This window comes from Budorcas taxicolor, chromosome 15 (genome assembly GCF_023091745.1).
Source record: "Budorcas taxicolor isolate Tak-1 chromosome 15, Takin1.1, whole genome shotgun sequence".
Taxonomy (NCBI): Eukaryota; Metazoa; Chordata; class Mammalia; order Artiodactyla; family Bovidae; genus Budorcas; species Budorcas taxicolor.
This window is the reverse complement of record NC_068924.1, coordinates 53,973,829-53,997,457: the sequence shown is the minus strand read 5'-3', so window position 1 is coordinate 53,997,457 and position 23,629 is coordinate 53,973,829. Positions and strand designations below refer to the sequence as shown.

Sequence of the window (23,629 nt, the reverse complement as noted above, 5' to 3'; positions counted from 1 at the left end):
CTAGAAACAAAACAATGATACTCACTCTTGCCAGTTATATTCAAAATTTTACCATTCTAGTTAGGGAAATCAGGCAAGAAAAAGAAATACAAGGCATCCTGACTATAACAGAAGAAATTATCTCTATTTGCAGATGATTTGATATTTCATATAGAAAATCCTAAGGAATTCACTAAAAACTATTTAGGACTAAAAGTGAGTTTAGCTAAGCTGCAGATGTAAAATCAATAGATTCAGTGGCACTTCTATACTAATCCAAATAACTAGAAAAATAAAATACTTAAAAATAAATTTAAAAAATTAAAAATAAAAAAAATAAATTAACAAAAGTGTAAAGTTAATACACTGAAAACCAGCATTCTCCTTTGTAGAAACTGACAAGCTGATTTCAAAATTCATATAGAATCGCAAGGGACTCAGAATAGCCAAAACATCTTTTAAAAGACAACAGAACAGGAATATTCACACTTCCTGATTTCAAAACTTAATATAAACCAATGGTAATCAAATCAGCACAGAGACAGACATATAATGGAATACAATTGAGAATCCCGAAATAAAGTCATACATGTTTTCAGTGGATTTTCCACAAGGGTACTGAGAACACTGAATGAAGGAGGAACAGTCTTTTTAAAAAATGGTATTGGGATAATCAAAGCTTAATATGCAAAGAATGAAGTAGGATCCTTACTTCACACCATTACATAGTTAATCAAAACAGATCAAAGATCTAAATTTAAGCAGTAAAATTATCAACCTCTTAGGAAAAACATAAGGATAATCTTCATAACCTAGGATCTGGCAAAAGATTCTTAAATAAGATACCAAAAGTACAAGCAACACAAGAAAAAAATCAACTGTACATCATCAAAATTAAAGACGCTTGTGCTTCAAAGGACATCATCAAGAAATGAAAAAACGGCCCACAGAATGGGAGGAAATGTTGGCAGTTCGTGTATCTGATAAAGGCTTAATATCTAAAATATGAATAGCAAAAAAAAACCCTTTCAGTTCAATAATAAAAAGACAAATAACTCAATTTAAAAATGGCAAAGGATATAAATACAAATTTCTTCAAGGTAGATATAAAAAGGGCCAATAACCACATGAAAAGACACTCAACACTATCATTCACCAGAGAAACACAAATCAAAACCACAACGAAACATCACTTCACACAAACTATAGTTGCTAGAATCCAAAAATCAGAGACAAACAAGTGTTATCAATGGACAAGTGGATTAACAGAATGTGAAAATATTATTTGGCCTTAAGAAGGAATGAAATACTAATACATGCTATTTCATAAATGAACCTTGAAATCATTGTGAAGTAAAAGAAGCCAGTCACAAAAGATCACACATTAAATGACTGCATTCACATAAAAACCCAGAATACAGAAATCTAGAGACAGAAAGTAGATTAGTGGTTGCTTAAGGTTAAGAGCTTGTCATGGTGGGACTTCTTTTGAAAGTGATGAAAATACTCTAAAAATCAACTGTGGTGATGGTTGCACATATCTGTGAATATACAGAGTGAGTGAAAGCTGCTCAGTCATGTCCGACTCTTTGTGACCCCATGGCTGTAGCCCACCAGGCTCCTCTGTCCATGGAATTCTCCAGGCAAGAATACTGGAGTGGGTAGCCATTCCATTCTCCAAGGGATCTTTCTGACCCAGCAACTGAACCCAGGTCTCCTACACTGTAGGCAGATTCTTTACCATCTGAGCCACCAAGGATATACTACCTACCATTAAATAGTACTCTAAATGGGTTGAATGGTACGTGAATTCTCTCTCAATAAAGCTCTTTTTTAAAAAAAATTCTAGAGCATTTTGAAAAGGAAAACTACAATTCTTTCTTGAAAGCACATATACCATTGAAACTAAAGCCTGACAGAGACTGCAGGCAAAAAGAAAACAAGAGATCAATTTCCCTGTGACTACTGATACATTGTACTATCCATACCTCATACTAGCTGTGAGGCAGTGGCCAAATGGTACAAAGATCCAGTCAAAAGGTACAAACTTACAGTTAAAAGACACATAAGTGCTGGGGATGTAATGTATAGCATGATAACTATAGTTAACAGTACTGCATTGTATATTGCAAGTCATTGAGAGTAAATCTTAAAAGTTCTCATCACAAGAAAAAACACTGCAACTATGTGTAGTGATGATGCTTATTGTAGCAATCATTTTGTAATATATACATATATCATCAAATCATTATGGTACATATAAAGCTAATACAATGTTATATCAATTACATCTTCAGTTCAGTTCAGTCACTCAGTCGTGTCCAACTCTTCTTAAAAAATAATAAAATGTTCCTATCAAAAAAGTAAACAAAAAATTGAAAATATCAGCATCTCCCAAAGTCCTGTTCTACCCTGAAATAAAATATAGATTCCACGGAGGAAAAAAAAATCCATTTTCTTTTAAAGATATTAAGTATGTTATAAGGCTTTTAATCTCCTTAAATCTTAGACTCTATCCTATCTGCCTTTCTATTCAATACCTTTATGATTCAGTAACTTACGTTATTGTCTCCTACCCGAGTTCCCACTGTGCTAGAGATGGTTTCAATAAACTGTTACGCCGCATTCTTCACTGCACACAGTGTCTTTTAATCTTAGTACCTCTGCCTAGCACCTAGCAACTCATGCCAAATTCACAATATGACCTCTAACACAAGACTCCCCAGACTAATTTTTCCATTGCTCACTTCTCATAACCCCAGTGGGCTCCAGAGTATAGTTCTAAAATCTGGGAATTTGTTTCCTCTGCTTCCTTTATCTCTCCTGAAAGTTCCCTGAAGAAAACCTCTTCCTGCTGTGCAAACTGCTTTTTCATTCTTCTCTATTCCCAAGCATTAGTTTTCTCTATATAAATATCCCCAACATGAGGGCCTCAGAATATAGTTTGGAATCAAAACTCTTGTGCTTAAGGAGCCTATATGTGGAAGTAAATCCATATATATTATTACAGACTTCAGAGAACTGGTGACTGGGGAAGAATTACCATCTCCTGTAAACATTTTTCCATTTACCTGACTCCTGTTTGATTTGAATGGTAGGCTTGATACCAGGTGGCAAAGGAGACTGCTGAGGCTGTTGCTGATGAGATACTGGAGAAGGCTGGGCCACCTGTTGCTGTGTCTGTTGCTGCACTTGATGTAACTGCTGCTTAGGAGACTGCTGATGCTGTTTAGGAAACTGTGCAAGAATCTGAGTTGGGGCACCCACTAAGCTTTTGGGAGAAGGAAGTCTGGTTGATGCCATTTTGATTGCTGACGTAGATACACCTATAGAAAAGTAAGGAAAAGAACATTTAAAATTAGAGCATAATTAAAGCTACTTCTGCTTATTATGGTAGGTAATAGTTTAAAACTAGGTAAATCAATAAAAACAATGGTTATTCAACACCTAGTGTCAGATATAATGTATGTAGTATTTTACATATCTGATATCTAGTCCTTAAACTTTTCAAGAGAGGCATCATTGCTCCAACACTTAAAAAACTAATTCATTTTCCCTTGGTGAAGAGTCAAAACAAAAGAAAAATCAGCCAGCATATTCTCACATACCTCTCAACAGGTTTTTCTCTTAGAAAATATAGATTTTCAATGTGAATAAAAGAACAAAAGCAAACTAAGTTTTGAATACTGTTTTTTAAATATTGCTTTTTGGGTTTTAATGAGTCAATTTAAAAATGGCATTAGACAAAATAATTCATACTGAAATATTCACCTTTTATTATTTAGCATGGCAAAGCAGCTTTTCTGTATCTCATTTCCAATAAAGCAAATATCAGTTGTTTCTTGAGAACTGGGTCATTAAATAATCATGTGGAAAGGTACAAGTGGGCATACTATTTAATATATCCATAGCAAAAAATTCTCGTGATAGAGGTTTTAAGAAATTTTTCAGTGCAAAGCTAGTATTAGCAAGCATGCATAGGAAGAAAATACCAACAATTTTTACTACAGATGGTATGAGTTTGAGGAAAATTATTCCTTCTCCCAGATTTTTCATCAGTAATCTTACAATTCATCAACAACACAACAGAACTATTATCTGTAATGAAGAGAAACTGATAAATAGCCTAATTATAAAAATCAAATTATCAAACAGGCTATTTCACACCTTCCTCCCCCACAGCCCTATTATGACATTTATACTGCATTACAGAAAAAAATTTAAATATCACATTTGTATGTAAAATGTTTCTGGAGAATAATAAAAATGAAGAAGAAATCTTAAGACACTCTGACTCAGTTTTCCTGTATGTTGAGTTTACCCCGCACTATAATTCTCTAAGGGTTGTTTAACGGATCAGGTAAAACCACAGATTGAGGAATAATTTTGAGAGAAGACAAAAGAAAGATGCAGTCAGAATCAGCTCGAGGGCTTACTCATCTTATTTACACATTATTCTTCCACCTTGCTCACCTCCATCCCTCCTGGACTGCTAGGATTTTGGTGACATGTGTCTGCTATATTGCTTAGTTTTACTAAACTAGATTATCTCTGGAGCCCCTTTCAAGTGCCAGCGTTTTAAAACTTCATGAAAATAAAGTGTTATTCAAGCGAAAGACAGTATTTTTAAACTATCTGAAAACTTTCACCTTTATATTGCATTAATGAACTCTTGTATTAACTGAGGTAAACTGTGCACATGAGTAACCTCCTAACTAATCTATGTTCTCTATATCCTTTTATACAGGACCACATTTGAATTGACAGGGTTGAGGGATTTCGTAAGAAGAGGATTTCATGAAACAGAAATGGAAAATGGGAAGTACATTCAGGGCCAGACTAAATAAATAAATATAGTAAAGAGAACAGGAATATTAGTGTATACAATAAAATAGGAAGTACCATGTTACTTAGGTTGAAGTGCAATCAAGGAGGAAAATAAAAGCAGAAGACTGTCACAATATTGGGTAAGGTAATTCATCAAGTCTATAAAACGTTATTAGAAGAATGAGACAAAAGAAATTTCTCTCACCAAAGAGAAAAGACAATGGCAAGAGGATTTATCTGAGAAACAATAAAAAGTAGAAAAATAATAGTAATCAACCTGAGTAATAAATAATAGTCCATTCTTCGCTTAATGAAGAACAAGAGTCAGATGAATTTAAGAGATAAGATAAAAAAGGTTATTTATGACTTATAGTCTGATAAATACTGTATGAAAACTAGAGGGGATAAAAGGGAAGAATCATGTTGTGATACATACTGAAGTATTTATAACTGAAATTATGATATTTAGGATTTGCTTCAAAATATTCTGGGTCAGGGATATGTAGAGGAAAATAGCAGGTATAGATGAAACAAGACTGACCATGTGTTGCTCATCGCTGAAGCTGGGTAATGGGCACATGGGTATTCATTTTACTATTCTATCTACTTACGTGTTTGGAATTTTCCATAATAAAAAAGAAAATTTCAGTTATCCTATTTCATAGATGACCAATTCAGTATAAACATTCTAATTGGTATAATTTAGGACTTCTTATATTCCAAACATACAGTTCCTCTCCATACACATGAGCCAACCATACACAATTCCCCTGCACTCTACTTTTACAGCCAGTCAGATGGTATCACTTAAATGGCAGAAAGCAAAGAAGAACTAAAGAGCCTCTTAATGAAGGTGAAAGAGGAAAGTGAAAACGCTGGCTTAAAACTCAACACTCAGAAAACCAAGATCATGGCATTTGATCCTATCACTTCATGGCAAATAGATGGGGAAACACTGGAAACAGTGACAGACTATTTTTCTGTGCTCCAAAATCACTGCAGATGCTGACTGCAGCCATGAAATTAAAAGATGCTTGCTCCTTGGAAGAAAAGCGATGACAAGCCTAGACAGCGTATTAAAAAGCAGAGACACCACTTTGCTGACAAAAGTCCACATAGTCAAAGCTATGATTTTTTTCAGTAGTCACGTATAGATGTGAGAGCTGGATCATAAAGAAGGCTGAGTGCTAAAGAATTGATGCTTTCTAATTGTGGTGCTAGAAAAGACTCTTGAGAGTCCCTTGGACCGCAAGGAGATCAAACCAGTCAGTCCTAAAGGAAATCAACCCTGAATATTCATTGGAATGACTGATGCTGAAGTTGAAGCTCCAATCCTTGTCCACGTGATTAGAAGAGCCAACTCATTGGAAAAGACCCTGATGCTGGGGAAGACTGAGGGCAACAAGAAGCGGGTAACAGGATTAAGATGGCTGGAGAGCATCACGGACTCAATGGACATTAGCTTAAGCAAACTCCAGGAGATAGTGAAGGACAGGGAAGCCTGGTGTGCTGCAGTCCATGGGGTCACAAAGAGTCAGACACGACTTAGCGACTTAACAGCAGCTACACTTATTAACATGGAGTCCTCCACCAAGTCTTATTGTTACTAAGACTCTTCCCCCTCCACCACCAGCTGCCCCTAGAAGAATAACCAGAAACAGATACATCAGCTCTAAAACAGTTTGTCTTTAGTCCCCAAAAGCAGCAGACACTGACTGCCATAGTGCCCCAGGTACCTACACAGAGGCTACTGAAGAAGCCCTGCATTCAGAATCACAACTGCAGTTTATATATTACCACTTCTGCTAACATTTACCTTTTTCTAAGAAAATCCCTTAATTTCTTAGCACTTATATCTAAACTAAATATCTCAAACAAAAACTCAAAATAATCATACAGTTTCCTCGGAGTATCTACATTTGAATAGTTTATTTTTATATCTCTCATGCTCTATTGAATTCCACTGAATTTAGGAGAAATCTCTGAGATGTCTTGTCTAGCTCTCCTATGACAACTTAGGGCTCAAAGATATACAGAATGCTAAGAAACAAAGGAGAAAATAGGCAAGTCAAAGTCACAGGTTCCCAAGAGATTCAAAAGATACCTGGAGAAAATTGAGAATGAAAAAAGGAAGCATGGAATATTCATTTGCCTAAAGCTATTTCAATAACAACAAAGAGAAATACCAGTCAAACCAGTCAATCCTAAAGGAAATCAACCCTGAATATTCAGTGGAAAGACTGATGCTGAAGCTGAAGCTCCAATACTTGTGCCACCTGATGCAAAGAGCCAGCTCACTGGAAGAGACCCTGATGCTGGGAAAGACTGAAGATGTGAAGAGAAGGGGACGACAGAGGACAAGATGGTTGGATAGCAACACCGACTCAACGGCCATGAGTTTGAGCAAACTCTGGGAGATGATGAAGGACAGGGAACCCTGACATGCTGCAGTCCACAGGGTCGCAAACACTCGGACACAACTGGGTGACTGAACAACAAGAGAAATACCCTTCTTTTTTCAAATAACAATTTCACAAAGGGGAAATGTGTGTGTGTTGTGGTGGGGGGGGGGGATTAAATCAGAAGCTTGGGATGAACACTACTATATATAAAATAGATAATCAGCAAGGACCTACTATATAGCACAGGGAACTCTATTCAATATTCTGTGATAATCTATAAGACAAAAGCAACTAAAAAAGAATGAATCTATGTATAACTGAATCACTTTGCTGCACACCTGAAACTAACACATTGTATATCAATTATATGGCAATAAAATTAAAATATTATGAAAAAAAATTCCATACACTACAGGGACAGAATTTCGTGATGAATTACCACTTACCTTGTGCTACTGTTGACATGACCACAGATGGTGTGGAAGAAACCACAGCTGTTACTGCAACTGTATTAGGAATAGGTGATGGTGTAGAACTGCTGCTGCCACTGCTGCTACTACTGACCAGAGAGGACTGTGAAGCAGTTATAACCACTGGTGGCTTCTGAGTTGTGGAAGCAATGACTGATGTTGGTACAAGCTTAGTGACTGCTGCATAGTTATGGGATTTGGAGAGAATGTTGGGCACGAAGGTTGAACTTGGTGATGTGGTCACTATAATAACCTAAGGAAGGTAAAATAAGTTATTTTCATGTACCTATCATACTACTAATGTATCTAGACTCACAGTTACATACAATTTAAAAATAGTTTATGAAACACAATGAAGCAATTCAAGAAAAAGAAATTTACCACTAAAAATATATGAAAGCTTTCCTTTACTAGTGATCACCAAAATGTATTTAAAAGAAACACCTTTTACTAACCAAACATTTTAAAAGACAACACTCCATGCTGTACAAGATGCAGCATTTCAGCATGTTCAGGGAGTATCAACTGGCATAATTTTTCTAGAAAATAATTTGGATAGTCATTCGTTTATAAATATTCGTTGAGCATCTACTATGTGCCAGGCATGGTTCTAGAGGCTGAGGCTAGTGGAATGAACCAAACAGAAAAATTTCTAATTTCCATTAAACTACAGTCCAGTAAGGGGAGAAAAACAGTAAACACATAGAAAAGTAAATATGTGTCATGTTGAGATAAATGGAAGACACAATAAAGCAGGGTAGAAAACAAAAGAAAAAGGGGGTGGTATACGGTTTTTTATAAAATGTTCAATGAAGATCTCTCTGACAGGGTGATAGATAAGCAGAAACTAGAAGTAGGGGTTGAATCACACTGCTACCTAGAGGAAGAGCATCCAGTGGGACAGGGAACAGCAAATACTAAGCTCCTGAGGGACAAACAAGCGTGGTATGTTCAAGAAACCTCAAGGACCTAATGAGCTGGATTGGAATTTATAAGACAGAGAGTAGTAGCAGACAGACTTAGTAAAGTAATAGGGCACTAGATGATGTAAGATCATGTTGATATGTATACCCTTGATATGATATGATGAAAATGGCATTTTATTTCTGTGGTCTTCCTTCTAAAAACCCATAACTATAATCTAATCATAAGAAAAACATGAAATAAATTGAAGAAGTGTGGCATACTACAAAATATCTGACTAGTGCTCAAAACTGTCAAGGTCCTCGAACACAAGGAAAGTATGAAAAACTTTCACAACCAAGAGGAGTCTAAGAAGGCATGACAAGAAAATGTAATGTAATGTTTACCTAAAGACAATAGGTAAAAACTAAAGAAATCTGAGTAAACCATGAACTTTATTAATATTAATGCATCAACACTGGTTTATTAATTGGAGGAAACGTACCATATTAACACAAAATGTTAAGAACAGGGGAAACTGCATGCAGAGTATATGAGAACTCTCTGTACTGTTTTTTCAATTTTCCTGTAAATCCAAATCTGTTCTAAAAAGTAAAGCACTTTTTAAAAAGCATTACTCAATTTGCTAGGTGAAAAGTACAGCCAGGCAGAGACAGGAGAAACAGGGAGACAAATTAGGAGGCTCCTGAAAACCAAGCAGAGAAGATGGTGACCAAAATGTCTGTAGTAGAACTGATGAAAAGTGAACAAATTTTGAATATATTTAAAGGTAAAACCAACTGGATTTGCTCACAGACACAGAAAATGGAGGAAAAAAGAGGCAGGATAGAGACTTCAAGGTTAACCACTAGGACCTGAAAAATGTAGGTGACAGAGGAGAAAGCATTTCAGAAAGAGGGAACAGGACGGCGCAAAAGATCAGAGGTAGGAATTAGTCTGATGTATTTAAAAACAGAAAAGAGAGCCAGTGCAGCAACAGCATACAGGGCAAGGAAGGGTTACAAAAGTAAGCAGAGGCCAGATCAAATTTGCAAACCAGAGTAAAGAATCTAAATTTTATACTAAGTATAATGGGAAGCCATGGGAAGATTTTAAGTAAAGAAACAACAAAACCTGATTTATAGTTTAAAATATCATTTTAGTTGCTAGGTGATGAGAGGTAAGAGTGGAAGCAGTAAGACTAGTAAAGAAGTCACTGCAGTAGACTAGGCAAGAAATGGTAGAGGCTGCTCAGACTAGGGTGTTAGTCAAAGAGAAGTGATCAGATTCAGATTATTTTAAGACACAGAGTCAACAGGACTTGCTGATGTATGGAAATGGCAGAGTTGAGGAAAAGAAGAGAATCAAGATTAGCTCCTAGAGCTAATACACACTGGTTTATTGAAATCTCCTAACAATCTTACCACAGAGATTACTATTATTATCCCCATTTTACAGTTGAGAACACAAAACCACTTATAAATCTGTAGTATCAGCTTTATTCTGGGCAAGTATAATGGTAGTTTAGTGATACCCCAAACGATACTGAGTGAATTTTTCCTCTTTAACCAGAATTACTTTTTACCTACCTAGGACAGAAAATTGTTTTGAAAAACCCAAAGAATTTAAGGGAGAAATTCTTTTTAAAAATTTTTATATCAGTCCTAAAGAATGTCTGAAATTAAATCAGTCAGTCAAACTTACTGATGTCTGTACTCAGTACTGACATCTCAAAGAAGCTTTGACATCATATCATTATTGTTTTATATTCCAGTGTTAGAGAATTCTAAGTAGTGTCCATTACTTTAAGAAGTTTGTTGATTATTTGAGGAGTCAAGAGAGACATACAAGTCTTGACCAGCAAAAACCTCTATAGAGTTGACCAGCATACTTCTATATAGACTCAATCAGCAAACATCTACATAGCACTATTACAAACACAACCATTAGCCATCATATAAACTGAGAAGTAGACCAAGATGGTAAAAAGACCCGAAGTTAAGAGTCAAATGAACCTGAGAACTCTGAGTAGAGAATCTCCGCTACTAACAAATGGTAGGGCCCCGGATATGTGAAAATCTCTATATTCCAATTTTCATCTATAAAATAGGGATAATAATACTTACCTTACAAACCATTATAAGGGTTAAGTGAGACAATGATGTGAAGCATTTAACATAGTGCTAGGCACATAGCAGGTGGTCAATATTTGGCAGTTTACAAATGGTACTTAGTAGTATCTTATTACTACTACTTAATAAATGTTAGAAGGATATCAGTAAAGCTGTTATAGATCAAATCAACCTGGAAATTGATTTTTTAATGTATCAAATTAATGTGGAAATTTATTTTAATGTACTCTACTTTTGTTTCATTAAAAAATTTTATATATCTTTTTCCCAAATTCTGATACCACTGAGAATCCAAAGAACTCACAGTTACTACCAACTAGCCAAGCCAATTAATAGTAGTAATAGCAATGGTAGGTTTTATATTTGCCAATTCTGAACTAATAGCAGTACCTTCCTAGAGCATAGTTTTTAGAGGGACTCTGCGGCACAGATGAAGATTCGCCAAGGCTTGGCAGGGAAGTATGCCACACTTAACAGGCAATATCTGTCATGGGTAGGGAAAGGGAAGCATTCACACTTGGGTCAAATATTTTTAATTTTAGAACTAGAGTATACATGTAGACTTCTAATATTAAGACAGTAACATTTCAGCAAAATAAATATAGAATCTTTGAAAGCATGTTTTAGATTATAGGTGTAAATGATAAAATATATTTTGAGATTTCAGTCTGCAAGCTAATCTCTGACTTGAAAAGGGGTTATCCAAAATTAGAGATCCACCTTGAAGAAAATTTACTTGTACTCCAGTTACGTGTTACAATAAGGAAAACAAAGGGATTCTGAAACCAAGAGAACCAAACAGTGTTTATTCAGGCCATAATTCAAATTACTGACCTTCTAGCACTCACAAAAACTCCTTAAGAGTGCTGGGACTTGCACCCTAAGGATAAAATGAAAAATATCAATCAAGCATGTGAAAGCATAAAGCTATATTCTGTTGCTTTGTTTATATAAGTGCTATACCAATGTTATACTTAAAATGAAGGCCCCACATTAACACAGGTGGAAATTTGTCTACCCTGAAAATACATGACCTATTTGAATTTGAATCAAGTCCACAGATTCATAAGTAATTATACGTAATGTAAAGTAATTCCTAAGTTGACTTCCATAGAATTTGTGAGAAATCCAAGGTGAATAGAATACTGGTAACAGCTTTACAGAGATTTCAAAAAAATCCAATTATCCAGCAAAGGACAACAAAAAACATACCAAAAATCCAGTGTATCTATTAGTCCTACCCACATTCAGCTTCTCCAAGAAATAACAAAATTAATGGCACTGAATACACATGAAGTAAAAGAGTATAGTTTTGCACCTAAAATAAAATGGATACTTAGTAAATATTTGTGGAATGAATAAGTCTTAATTTTGTTTTTTTTTGGCTATGCTGGGTCTTCATTGCTGGGCAGGCTTTCTCAAGGTATGGCAAGTGGGGGCTACTCTTTTGCAGTGCATGGGCTTCTCATTGCAATGGCTTCTCTTGTGGAACACAGGCTCCAGGGCAGGCAGGCTTCAGCAGGTGTGGCACGTGGACTCAGTAGTTATGGCTCCCGGGCTCTAGAGCACAGGTTCAGTAGTTGCAGTAAACGGGCTTAGTTGCTAAATGGCATGAGGGATCTTCTGGGAGCCGGAATTGAACCCATGTCTCCTGCACTGGCAGGTGGATTCTTTACCACTGACCACTAGGAAAGCCAATTTAATTTGTTTTACATGTTTATTCAACACAGTAGCACAAATCTACGGTTCTAAGTCTGGAATATTATGGGATGACTCATGCATGACTTTGGAGATAAATATGTCCTCCTATGAGCATTACAAGTCTGACAACCCCAACTATCCATTTTCAATTGACAATTCAGAAGAAAAGAAAAAATTAAAATTAAAAAGTTCACCAATTTCACTTAAAGGTGAGCCCCCATCTATTGTAAGAATTTTTATATATGTTTACTAAGAAGACTGAAAAGTTAATTTAAATGTCAGGTGACATTTACTGAGTATTCATCATATGTACTATGTTAAGTACTTTCCATGAATCATCTCAATTAATTAAGTAGTAAGCACTATTATTATCTTTGTTTTTAAAGGAAACTGAGGCTCAAGAGAGATTGAGAGCGACTACTAGAACCATATATACTTATTCATTCGACAAATATTAGCCAACACCTACTGCATGTCAGGCACTGTTCTAAACACTAGGAAATAGTAATGAGTAAGACCAAGTCTCTACCTTCAGTAACTTATACTGTATGGGAGAAACAGAAAATGAACAAATAAGGAACATAATGTCAACTAGTTATAAGTATAATGAATAGAAGTATAATAAGACAGAATAAAGAAATAAAAGGACATAGACTAGAGGTGGGTGCTCTTTTAGCTATAACTTTGCTACATTATTTCTCAAATATCAAAAGAGCAGAAGAGGGAGACGAGAAGTGAATTACTGATAAAATGGATCCAGCAAAGAAGGTAGTAAAAATTTACAGAAGTAGATTTAAATATTCTTGGAGTATAACAGACTAAAGACACCTAATATACAGCTAGCCCAGAAAACAATAATTAAAATATATAAAAATTGATATTCAGAAAGATTACCCTGGAGCCATCAAATACAAAAATTATGTTCAGTGTAACATTTAAGAAGTCAGCAAAAATAGTCAATTTCTATATATTAAGGGGGAGGCTTAGTGAAATAAATTCATTATTTGGAACAGTTCATTCCCAATAGTATAAATAAATTTTTTTTTAAGTTCACTGACTTGACTTATAGGTTTATCTCTTTCAGTAAAATATTTTTATATAAGTCTACCAAAAAAGATTAGAAAGTTAATGTTAGGTAACAATGCTTTCCATTAAAACACCAGCAAGGGAAGGGACCTAACATTTTTTGAGTACATACATTTTGTGTACTTTAAAATACCCAGTCTCGGGAATTCCCTGGTGGTCCAGTGGCTAAGACTCTGTGTTCCTGATACAGGGGGGCTGGGTTCGATCCCTGGTTAGGAAACTAGTTCCCACGTGCCACAACTAAGACTCTATGCAGCCAAATAAAATAAAATACCCAGTCTCATTTATTCCTCACAATAACCTTACAAAATAGGTATTATCCTCATCTCACAGATGGATAAATAGATTTAGAAAGGCTAATTTATCTCAGGTCATACTGGAAGAGCTGGGGTTCTAACCCAGGCCTCTTTGACTACAAAAAATCCTTACCTGATTTTTAATACTGAACTATGATGCCTCAGCCTAAGACTGAAGACAGAATTATATTCCACAGATCAACTCATTATCATTTCTAGTTTATCAAGAAAATTAAAATTTTTGCATATTATATAATGACATCTTTCCAAGAAACTCAAGGAGCTTCTTTAAATGAAAGTTATCATGTATCTGAAGATTTAAAAGTAGGAAAGACAAACTATTGAAAACAAGAATTTACCTCTACTCATTCCCCCAAATCCCTCTAAAACAGTATGAAGGGATTTTTCAGAAGAAGCACATAAAACCAAAAGGTTAAAATAGAAAGGAGACAACAGCTACCAAGTTTTTGAAAAGTGGAAAACAGAGAAGTAATAACCAATCAAGCATACTCAAAAAACTGAACATCTAAGACCGGCAAGCAGAGAAACAAAAAATAAGACAGCTTTCAGAGAATCCCAGAAAGACTCAGGAACTTGAGAGTACCAGATGCTTCTGAAGTGGGGATAACAGAGGGATTAAAAAAATGGAAATCAGTTGAAAACCTGTTCAAGCAGCATTAAGATCCCCAGCTATCCTCCCTTATCCTAAAGGAAGACTAAAAACTTATTCTCTTGAGGGAGAGACTGAATCCAAGGGAATTTGATGATACAAGGCTGAAGAGAGTAAGTGCTATGGTAAAAACAGAGGGGTTTAGTAAAGTCTATGTACTGAATGATTAGACTATCCAGGCCTCTCCCTCCCTTCATTTCCAAAATATTAGCAGATAGGCTTACTACTATAGGTGAAGACTAGAAGATTCTTCTCTAAAGAATCTGTCCAGTCCATGAAAAAGTCTTAATGAGAATGAAAACTGGTGGAGGTAAAGTGGTACTGAGTGTTTATCAACAGAACAGCCCAGCTAAGTCAACCCACAATGAAAGTCACCAGCCAGTTACGTCCCATCCAACTCACAAAGCTTTCATCAGCTTTTTAGTGCCCACTTGCATATATAGATATGGCCAACATTTAAGGAAACTTAAAGACAGAGATCAAAACAAATAAGTAAAAGAAATTTACAAGAGAGAAAATATGAAAGAAAAAAAATTTTTTTAATCATCGTACCATTAGAAAAGAACATAGTGACCATGAAAGAGCAAGATACTATTTAAAAAAAACAAAAAAAGGAACTTTCAGAGAGCAAGAAAGTTATTAGAAATTTTAAACAAAAAAACCAAAATGAAAAATTCCAGACAAGTAATGAAGGATAAAGTTTAAAAATTATGAAAATAATACTTACAGAGCATTTACTATGTGCCAGGCTCTATCCTACTCATTTACATTTATTATCTCATTTATTTACACCCTAAAGCTCTATAAAATAGATATATTATTCTCACTATTTTACAACAGAAAAACTTACATCTAGAGTTTAGTTTTCCCAAAGTCACATAGCTAGTAAGTAGCAAAAAATGGGATTCAAAATTCAGGAAGTCTACTTCTAAAATCCAGGCTTTTAACTACTTTACTACAGTAGAAAAAGCAAACAAATGGAAATTGGGGATGAGAAAGATTGAAATTACAGGATCAATCTAGGCATTCAATATCCAGAATAAGAGGTGATCCAAAAAAAGAGAAGAATCAAAGAAATAATTCAAGAAATTTTCCAGAATTGAAGGATAGGAGTGACTAGAATACCAGGGGCCACTTGAGTCTACAACTCAATGGATAAAATAAAGACCCACAACCACGGAAAATTACCTTGAAGTTTCAGAACTCTGACAGTTACTAAGAGCTTTCCAAAAGAAAATGAGGGTCTGGAATTATAATGGCATTACTGGACTTCTCAAAAGCAATACTGTAAGCCAACAGCCAGTGAAGTAGCATCTTTAAAATTCTCAAGGAAAATGACCTCCCACCTAGAATACCTACCTTGCTAAACTGACATCAAGACAGTAGGAGGGTAGAATAAAGAAATTTTCAGTCTACCATGTAGGGTCTCAAAGACTTCCCAGGTGGTGCAGTGGTAAAGAATCCACCTGCAATGCAGGAGATGTGGGAGACGTGGGTTTGATCCCTGGGTCAGGAAGATCCTCTGGAGGAGAAACCCACTCCAGTGGGTTCCAATGGCAACCCACTCCAGTATGCTTGCCTGGACAATCATATGGACAGAGGGGCCTGGAGGGCTACATTCCACAGGGTTGCGAAGAGTCGGACACAACCTGAGTATACGCACACACATGCACTTGTGCGCGCGCACACACACACACAAAAGGTCTTAACAACTCTACTTTCCACCCCACCCATATACCAAGAAGCTACTGGAGGATATACTTCAGGAAATTTGTAAATAAACCAAGAAAGGGGAAGATCAGAATGACAGTGAAGGGAGATCTTAGACACAGCAGTGTGTAACAAGCCTAGGGTACCATCAGTTTCCAGATTAGTGTCGGAAGTAGAGGGTTCTAATAACAAAACTGACCAAATACTGATGACTTAAACATACTGAGAGAAGAGTTTAGAAATGAATTAATGATAGCTTTCAAGAATTAAAAAGGTAACAATTATCCACTTAATCATATCCTTCCTTTCTTCTATGAAACACCTAACTCTGTCTGACAACTTCATTACTCTGGAAACATAAATACTGAGTTCCTAAAGGTAAAGTTATCCAAATAAAGGCTGAAAGAATCCTCTATATTTTAATTTTTTTCCAAATAGAACCATAAAAGTGAAATGAATGGAAGTCTTAGAAGATCTGCTAGCTATGTCATATCAGGCAAGTCATGTGGCATCTCTGAGCCTCATCTACAAAAACATATACAAAAAGTAAAATAATAATATCTAACCCAAAGCTTTATATGTAGAATTTAAGAAAGAGATGTGAACATTCCCACCATAATGCCAAGCACATAGTAAGCACTCAGTGCATGTTTGTTAAATCTGGATCACATTGACTGAAAGAGATTAAAACAGCACCTGGCAGACAGAGATTCCCTCTACCACATACCTTCTGTGTTGTTGAGTTTGTTGTCTGTGTTGATGGTTTGGTGAAGGTTATTTTCACAGGAGACATGTGGGGTGGTAAGGAGTTGGCAATGCTCTGCATGATGTTGCTCATCTTAGGACTGCCACTCACAGGCACAGTGATCGTCTTTGAGACCGGAACGACAGCCTTTGGAACTTCCTTAAGGACAACAGGGGAGGAGCTAGAAGAGTTTGTTCGCCTTCGTTTTCTGGGTTTTTCATCTTCATCTGAACAGCTAACACCTATAAGGCAATAATAACATTGTTAAATTTTATAGCCATCTAACCTTGTATTTTATACTTCATTTTAAAATCATCGTGTCATCAGTCATCCTTGGCCTCTCCCTCTGCCTCAGGCCCAATCAGATAGTTCTATCAATCCTCCCTTAGGGGAGCTATCTCTGAACGCCTTCCGGACTTTCTTTAACCCTACAGCCATGTCAGACCTCCTTATCTCCTGCCTGCATGTCAGCAACAACCTCCTAAAAGTTGTACATGCTTCTAATTTCTCCACTTCCATTCTACCTTTCAAGCTACTACAAGTTATAAAAATCTCACATCTAATCATGCCAGTGCCCTGCCTCAAATCTTTTAGTTTTACCTCCCTACAAGATAAGGCACAAAAATCATTACTGTCTCATTCAAGGTCCCATATCCTTCTAAGAACACAATACCCTATTCCACCCACCCTATAATCCTTGTAAATTGACATGCTCACCATTCCCCAAAGCCAATTTATCACATACTCTATCCATGTGGAATCTCTATGTATTCTTGTTCTTTGGGGAACACCACATATCATCAACGACCTCTTCATCATCCAGCAGTCATCATCCTGTAAGCTGTTTCCTCAGTGAAGCCTTCCCTTACTCCAAGCAAAGCTAATCCATGTCTCCTCTGAACTTGGAAAGCACTTCATACATTCTTTTCGGTATCACTTATCCCATGGCAAATGTGGCAGGCAGTCTGCACATCTCCTGTTATTAAGGGGCTCTCAAAGGGCAACACCTCGGTCTTATTGGTTTGTTTCCCTGGTACAGTGCCTTGCACATATGAAGTCAGGAGAATGAATGATTATATCTCAAACTAATGTTGCCTGTGTGATTTCTGAGAATAAAGCAATAAACTTTCAGTTACTTCAAGCTATATATTAAGTGAAATACTTTCTTCATGTTTGGGATTCACTTTCAACATTTAAAAAACAATTAAAAAATAGACCTCTACAGTTATTTTAAAAGACCATTTTGGCTAAATTCACAGAAATCAGGTATAATACTCCCAAAGTTTAAAATTTTTCTTTATGTACTAAAGCCTCAATTGTCTTGTACTTAAGAAAAAAATCAAATGAAAAACAAAATTTTGCAATATACCTAGGAAACCTTTATAAAGCAGACATTTACAAAAGCACACAGCATGACTCATGTAATTGGTGATAAAACATAACTCCTTATACCTTCAAGTTTTAGACTCTAACCAAGACTGACAATGACCTAAAATTATTTCCGTCTAAAACAGCAAAGTCCACCTCTAAAAGTTACAAAGAAATTAAGTTTATAACTACATTGAGAAAAATGAAAGTCAAATAGTAATGATCTCGAGTTAACACTAAAAGCAAATCAATACTGACATAACAGACATTGAAAGCAAAAAATGAACTGGACATCAAAGTGCTTCACAGGGTAGAATCACAGGGTTAACAACTGCAAATATAAACCTCAAAAATTACAGTCAACTAGAAACGTGAAAGAAAGATGCTCTAGAATGCTTCACTGAAATTTAACAATTAGATGATATGTTGCATAATTTTTAAAAACACTACAAAGACTACTATTACAGGAATAAACACTAAATAAATGATACAAGCACATCCCCTTAGTTTCTATTCACATTTGTATTCTATGAAAATCAGAACAAGTGAATACTTAAGAGGATAGCACTGTTTAAGGCAGATTCCCCACAGAAAACAAAAAAAGGATAATTAGTCAACCCCCGGAAATGATTAAAAAGCAATATATACCTAGTCACATGTAAAGAAAGGAATTCTTTACAATGTTCAAAAACTAACCACTGCTAAAAGCCAGTGGGCCAATGAATTAATCAGGAAGGCAGATCTAATCAGAGCCTATGCTGCAGCTTTTAGCCAAGATGGCCCTGATAACACTGAGAATATCACTTACTTTTGACATAAACAGTACTTCCACTTGGCAAGACAACTACATTGGAGGCAGGACTGGCAGGTCTTGGAGACTTAACCGTTGCTATGCTGCCACTTGGAACAGGGGTAGAGGTTGGGGTTGACGTGGTACTTGTGTAGGAATAGCAAACCACTACTGAAGGAACGATAAAAAAGTTCGCTGTTAACTTTCACCAAAACGGTCCACACATACACAAAGATAGTTTTTTTTACTGCAGGCCAATTTTAACATTTTCATATAACCAGAAGTTAGCAGCCAATTCTAGGAATTAGGTCCACAGGTTAAAAAAATTAATAACCTTTCCTGAAAATCATCACTTAACTAGATTTCCCCCAAGTATTTTAGCAGCTGTCTACAGGTGGCATTGACAATAGAGAAGAGCACAGTAACAAAGAAACCAAGTTCAAAACTGAGAAAAATGAAAATTATTATTTATTCATAGCAGGAGTTAGACAAAAAGCATATACTTATATTCTTTTCTAATACTAATAGCAGTATCAATGATGGAGTGATGAATCAGTTTTCCCTAACCACAGAAATTTCCAACTTAGCCCCTAGAGAGAACCAAGGTAAGTTTCTCTTATAAACAACTCACTAGTCACTTGCCATCTAAACAGTGCAATAATAACTAAGGTAATGACAACACAGTATTTTAACTGCTTGAATAACAGCAACAAGCAGGAATGATTACCAAGGCTTATGCTAAATTCTTCCCATATATTTATCACTAATCTCACAACGCCACATCCTCATTTTAAGGATGAGGAACCCAAGGCTCACAGAAGCTAAAAGACTGGGTGGAGGTCACAAAGCAAGGAAATGACAAATGAGGACTCAAACCTAGATTAGAACTATCAAAAATTCTATATTCTTTCCACTGAATCAGAGAGGTGGTAAACAGAAAAGATAAAAGAGGGCAGAGAAGAAAGATATCTCTCCTGCAACAAAGAAAACAGGAATTCAATGAAGGCCAAGTTTGCACACTGATAACTGTCTCTCCCTAAATATAGCTTCCTTACGTGTAAAAGAGTCTGGCATGAATGAAAGGAATGTCTCATTCTGTTCCACAATCCATAGATACGCAAAAAAAGATAATTCCCCAAAATAATCTGACAACTGCATTATTTTCAGGGTCATTTTCATATAACACCAAACTAAGCTATTGAAGTCAACTGAAACATGCACTCTCAAATTTAATATTACTCTTGGTTACCTCAGGAGACTCCAAGGAATTTTAAAGCATGTGTCAATGACTAGATTAAATAACAATAAGAAAGCCTTCTCCATCAGCCATGCAACCCCTAACAGATTAAACACATTGACTGGAACAGAGAAACAGCATATACCATTGATTCCAGAAGACAAGAACAGAACTTTATTTTCTAAAGTATCAGTTCAGCATCTTTCTCCGGCAGCTATCATAAATGACTTCTATTGCCTTATTAATTTTCCAAGGCCTTTTATCCACTTCTAACAAGACAGGTTCCTATTAAAAAATTCATTCCAAGGCTTTCTGCAATTTTGTGATTAATGTAATTCACACTTTGAACACAGGGATATTTAATTTTGGCTGAGACTAAAAACTTGGCAGTTTCTAGTCTCAGAACAAGAGTTATTCACTACGTTTCACAGAGTTTGAATACTGGGACAAAAACAGAAGAAAAATAAGATAACTTTTCTTGGAAGAATCCAAGAGAAGTCATCCTTACACATTGAAATATTTCTTTACTCACCTTCCTTGCTTCCTGTTTCTGCAGGCACTGGAAGAGATGCATTGTGCTGAACAGCTGCATTGGCAACAGCATTAGCTGTTACAGTGAAGGCAGTTTGGGGAACCAGCCGGGGCATCAGGGGTACCAATCGACGACCTTCAATGGACCATTCTGAGGAGCTATTAGGTCCAGACATACTAAACAAAAAAGAAAATGCTGCTACAAGAGTTCTCAATAGCTAAAACTGAATCAAATACATATATTCAAATATAACTTTTCAAATTATAAAAAAAGTACCCTGAGTGAACAGGAGAGGCTTTATTTTAAGCAAGATCAAAACTATGAATAAAAATCAGAATTTAAAGAATCTTACATACACTTAGGTTTTCACACATTTTATTCCATAATCTGAATCTTATAATGAACATCTCTGAAACTGTGGAAAACTGTCCCATGCCTTGTAAATAAACATCAACATTATTTTCATTAGTTTAAATCTGGCTGGTATTGAAGATGAAAACTAGTATTTCTACCAACTTTTAGAACTTAATGTTGTAATTAGGCTAAAAAGGTAAAAATTACTCAATTTCAAAAATCAGACTTTCCTTAATAATTAAGGATGAAATTCACTGAATTTTTGCAAAATTATCCTAACTGCCTGCATGGCCAGAGGTTCTAAGGCTTTCAAACAAGGGAAACTGAGGCAGTAAACGAGGGAGACTAGGTACTGGGAGGTGCGAAGCTGTACATATCACTGCAGGTGTCACTGACAATGTGTTATATTATTATCCTTTCTATTAAAAATAAACACACTAGATCTGAGGACACTGGAAGAAATCTGCCGCTATTTTAATTTTACTTATTTATATCATTCTGCACTCTTAGAAATGTTTGAGGCAACTGAACTCTATTCCTTAGCAGACGCTATTCTCAATTTTACTTTAAACTTGTTGAGCAAATTTTATCCTAGGAGTCCAAATGAAGGTTGAAGCATGAAAAGACAGCTTTTCGCTTCCCTTTGCTTGGCTTCAATAAAGGCAGCAGTCTAACTAATGGTGACTGTCGATGTTTAAAATTCATCCAAAATCAATCAATCAATTTCTTCACTAAGTTGGAAATACTTCTGCACCTTTTTCAAAAGCAATGATTCTACAACCCAATCTAGAGTTTAAGATTCTGTATGTCCACTGATTCTTGACAGAGTATACAAAAGCCCTTGTTAGTGGATAGTGGAATGATGATGATGATGATGGTGATGATGATAGTTAACATCAATTAGCACTTAGGATATGTGATATATTGTTCTGAATATTTTGCCTGTATTAACTCATATAATTCTTTCAATCCATGAAATTGGTAATATTATCATCTCCATTTTATAGATGGGAAAATTGAGTTACCAAGAGGTTGAATAACTTGCTTAGGGTCACACAGTTACTAAACCACTCCTTTAACAAGCATACATCATGCTATTGAAATGAACTGCCACATCACAAGTAGAAGGTATAAAAATTTTCAATGTGTTTCATGTCTAACTTTTGCCTTTGATTTATACTAACTAGACACTGTTGTCTAATCTATAAACTTTCAATGAACGAAACAAATTACAACTTGAGAAGAATTTACATTCAGTTAAGAAACGAATTTCTAGGAGTTGATGAATCCAACTGAGTTATTGTGGGAAATCTGCAAATTCCCTATGGCTTAACACAGGCCTACCTAAGACACGGCAAAGAGGGATTCCTAAAACCCCGATAACCCTCACAAATCTGTTAGCATGTAATCTCCAAATTGATGCTAGTTTTGAAACAGAGAATGGTACAAACAAGAGAGACAGAAAAGGGCTATTACTGATTGTCAAAGGGAAAAAGTTCTAAAAGCTATTCAGTATTTTCTTGGCTTACTCCTATTTTGCTACCATTTTACTAGAAAGTCGCTAAGAAATTTGCTTGATCAAAGTTTACCACACAAATAAAATGATGTCTACACTTACCTGGTACACTGTTAAATAGTGGCAGAAATTATGGAAGATTAATAATTTAAACACATGAATATATATGCTATTGAAAAGACAGAATCTGCAGTGCAAAAAACACAACTGCAACTTTTAAAAAGATTTATAAATCTTCCAAATTTCTACTCATGCAAACGTGCTCAAATTTTTTTAAGTGAGTGAAAAATTACTCATCATGTTAGAATTAGATTTAAAATTCCTATTTGCTTATTAATAAGGGTGTAAATATGCATTAGTTGCACAAATCATCTAAAAAGAATTTTCCAGGTTTCTGTAAACATCTTATTCCATGGCTTCCCTGGGATTCCTAAGTTTCAAAGAACATCTCTTTATTTATACTAAATATAGCAAGGGGTGGGGGGTGGAAACCTTGCTCTGAGCCCCTTTTCTGAGAAGTCTGACACTAGTAGAACCACCTTGGCCCTTGCATCCTTTGGTGTGCATGGCACCAGCATGAAATCCTCACCGAGAGGCTCACACAGTATCCACGAATGTCTAGCTGATGGGGAAGGAGTTAAGAGATCAGTCATTCTGGATAGCTACTTTCTTTAGATACAATGCTGCCAAGAGTGGCCCAATTAAAAACTGTGAGGCCTCTTAACATTCCAGGCTTTGATACTATAATATTCTGTCATGTCTCAAAACTGAATTAGAGTATCAAATAATAAAAACGTGTTATGGTTCAAGCAAGGCTTTTCTTTGATCCCAGACACTCGACTCCTTTTGTTTCCACCTCCTTTGTGCTCAATCTTCTTGGCTTTCTTTTCACCTTTCAAACATTCCTTCTG

At 35.8% G+C, this 23,629-nt stretch overlaps 1 protein-coding gene across 1 annotated transcript in view; it reads right to left on the bottom strand.

The window, feature by feature from the left end:
* EMSY (EMSY transcriptional repressor, BRCA2 interacting) overlaps positions 1 to 23,629 on the bottom strand; it is a 79,175-nt gene that overhangs the window by 44,357 nt on the left and 11,189 nt on the right. Inside the window, exons 6-10 of the mRNA XM_052653365.1 lie at positions 20,849 to 21,024; positions 19,098 to 19,250; positions 16,904 to 17,163; positions 7,655 to 7,931; positions 3,051 to 3,305 (exon numbers count right to left, since the gene is read on the bottom strand). Of these exons, the coding sequence (XP_052509325.1) occupies positions 3,051 to 3,305; positions 7,655 to 7,931; positions 16,904 to 17,163; positions 19,098 to 19,250; positions 20,849 to 21,024 (1,121 nt within the window). The remainder of the gene's footprint in view (positions 1 to 3,050; positions 3,306 to 7,654; positions 7,932 to 16,903; positions 17,164 to 19,097; positions 19,251 to 20,848; positions 21,025 to 23,629) is intronic.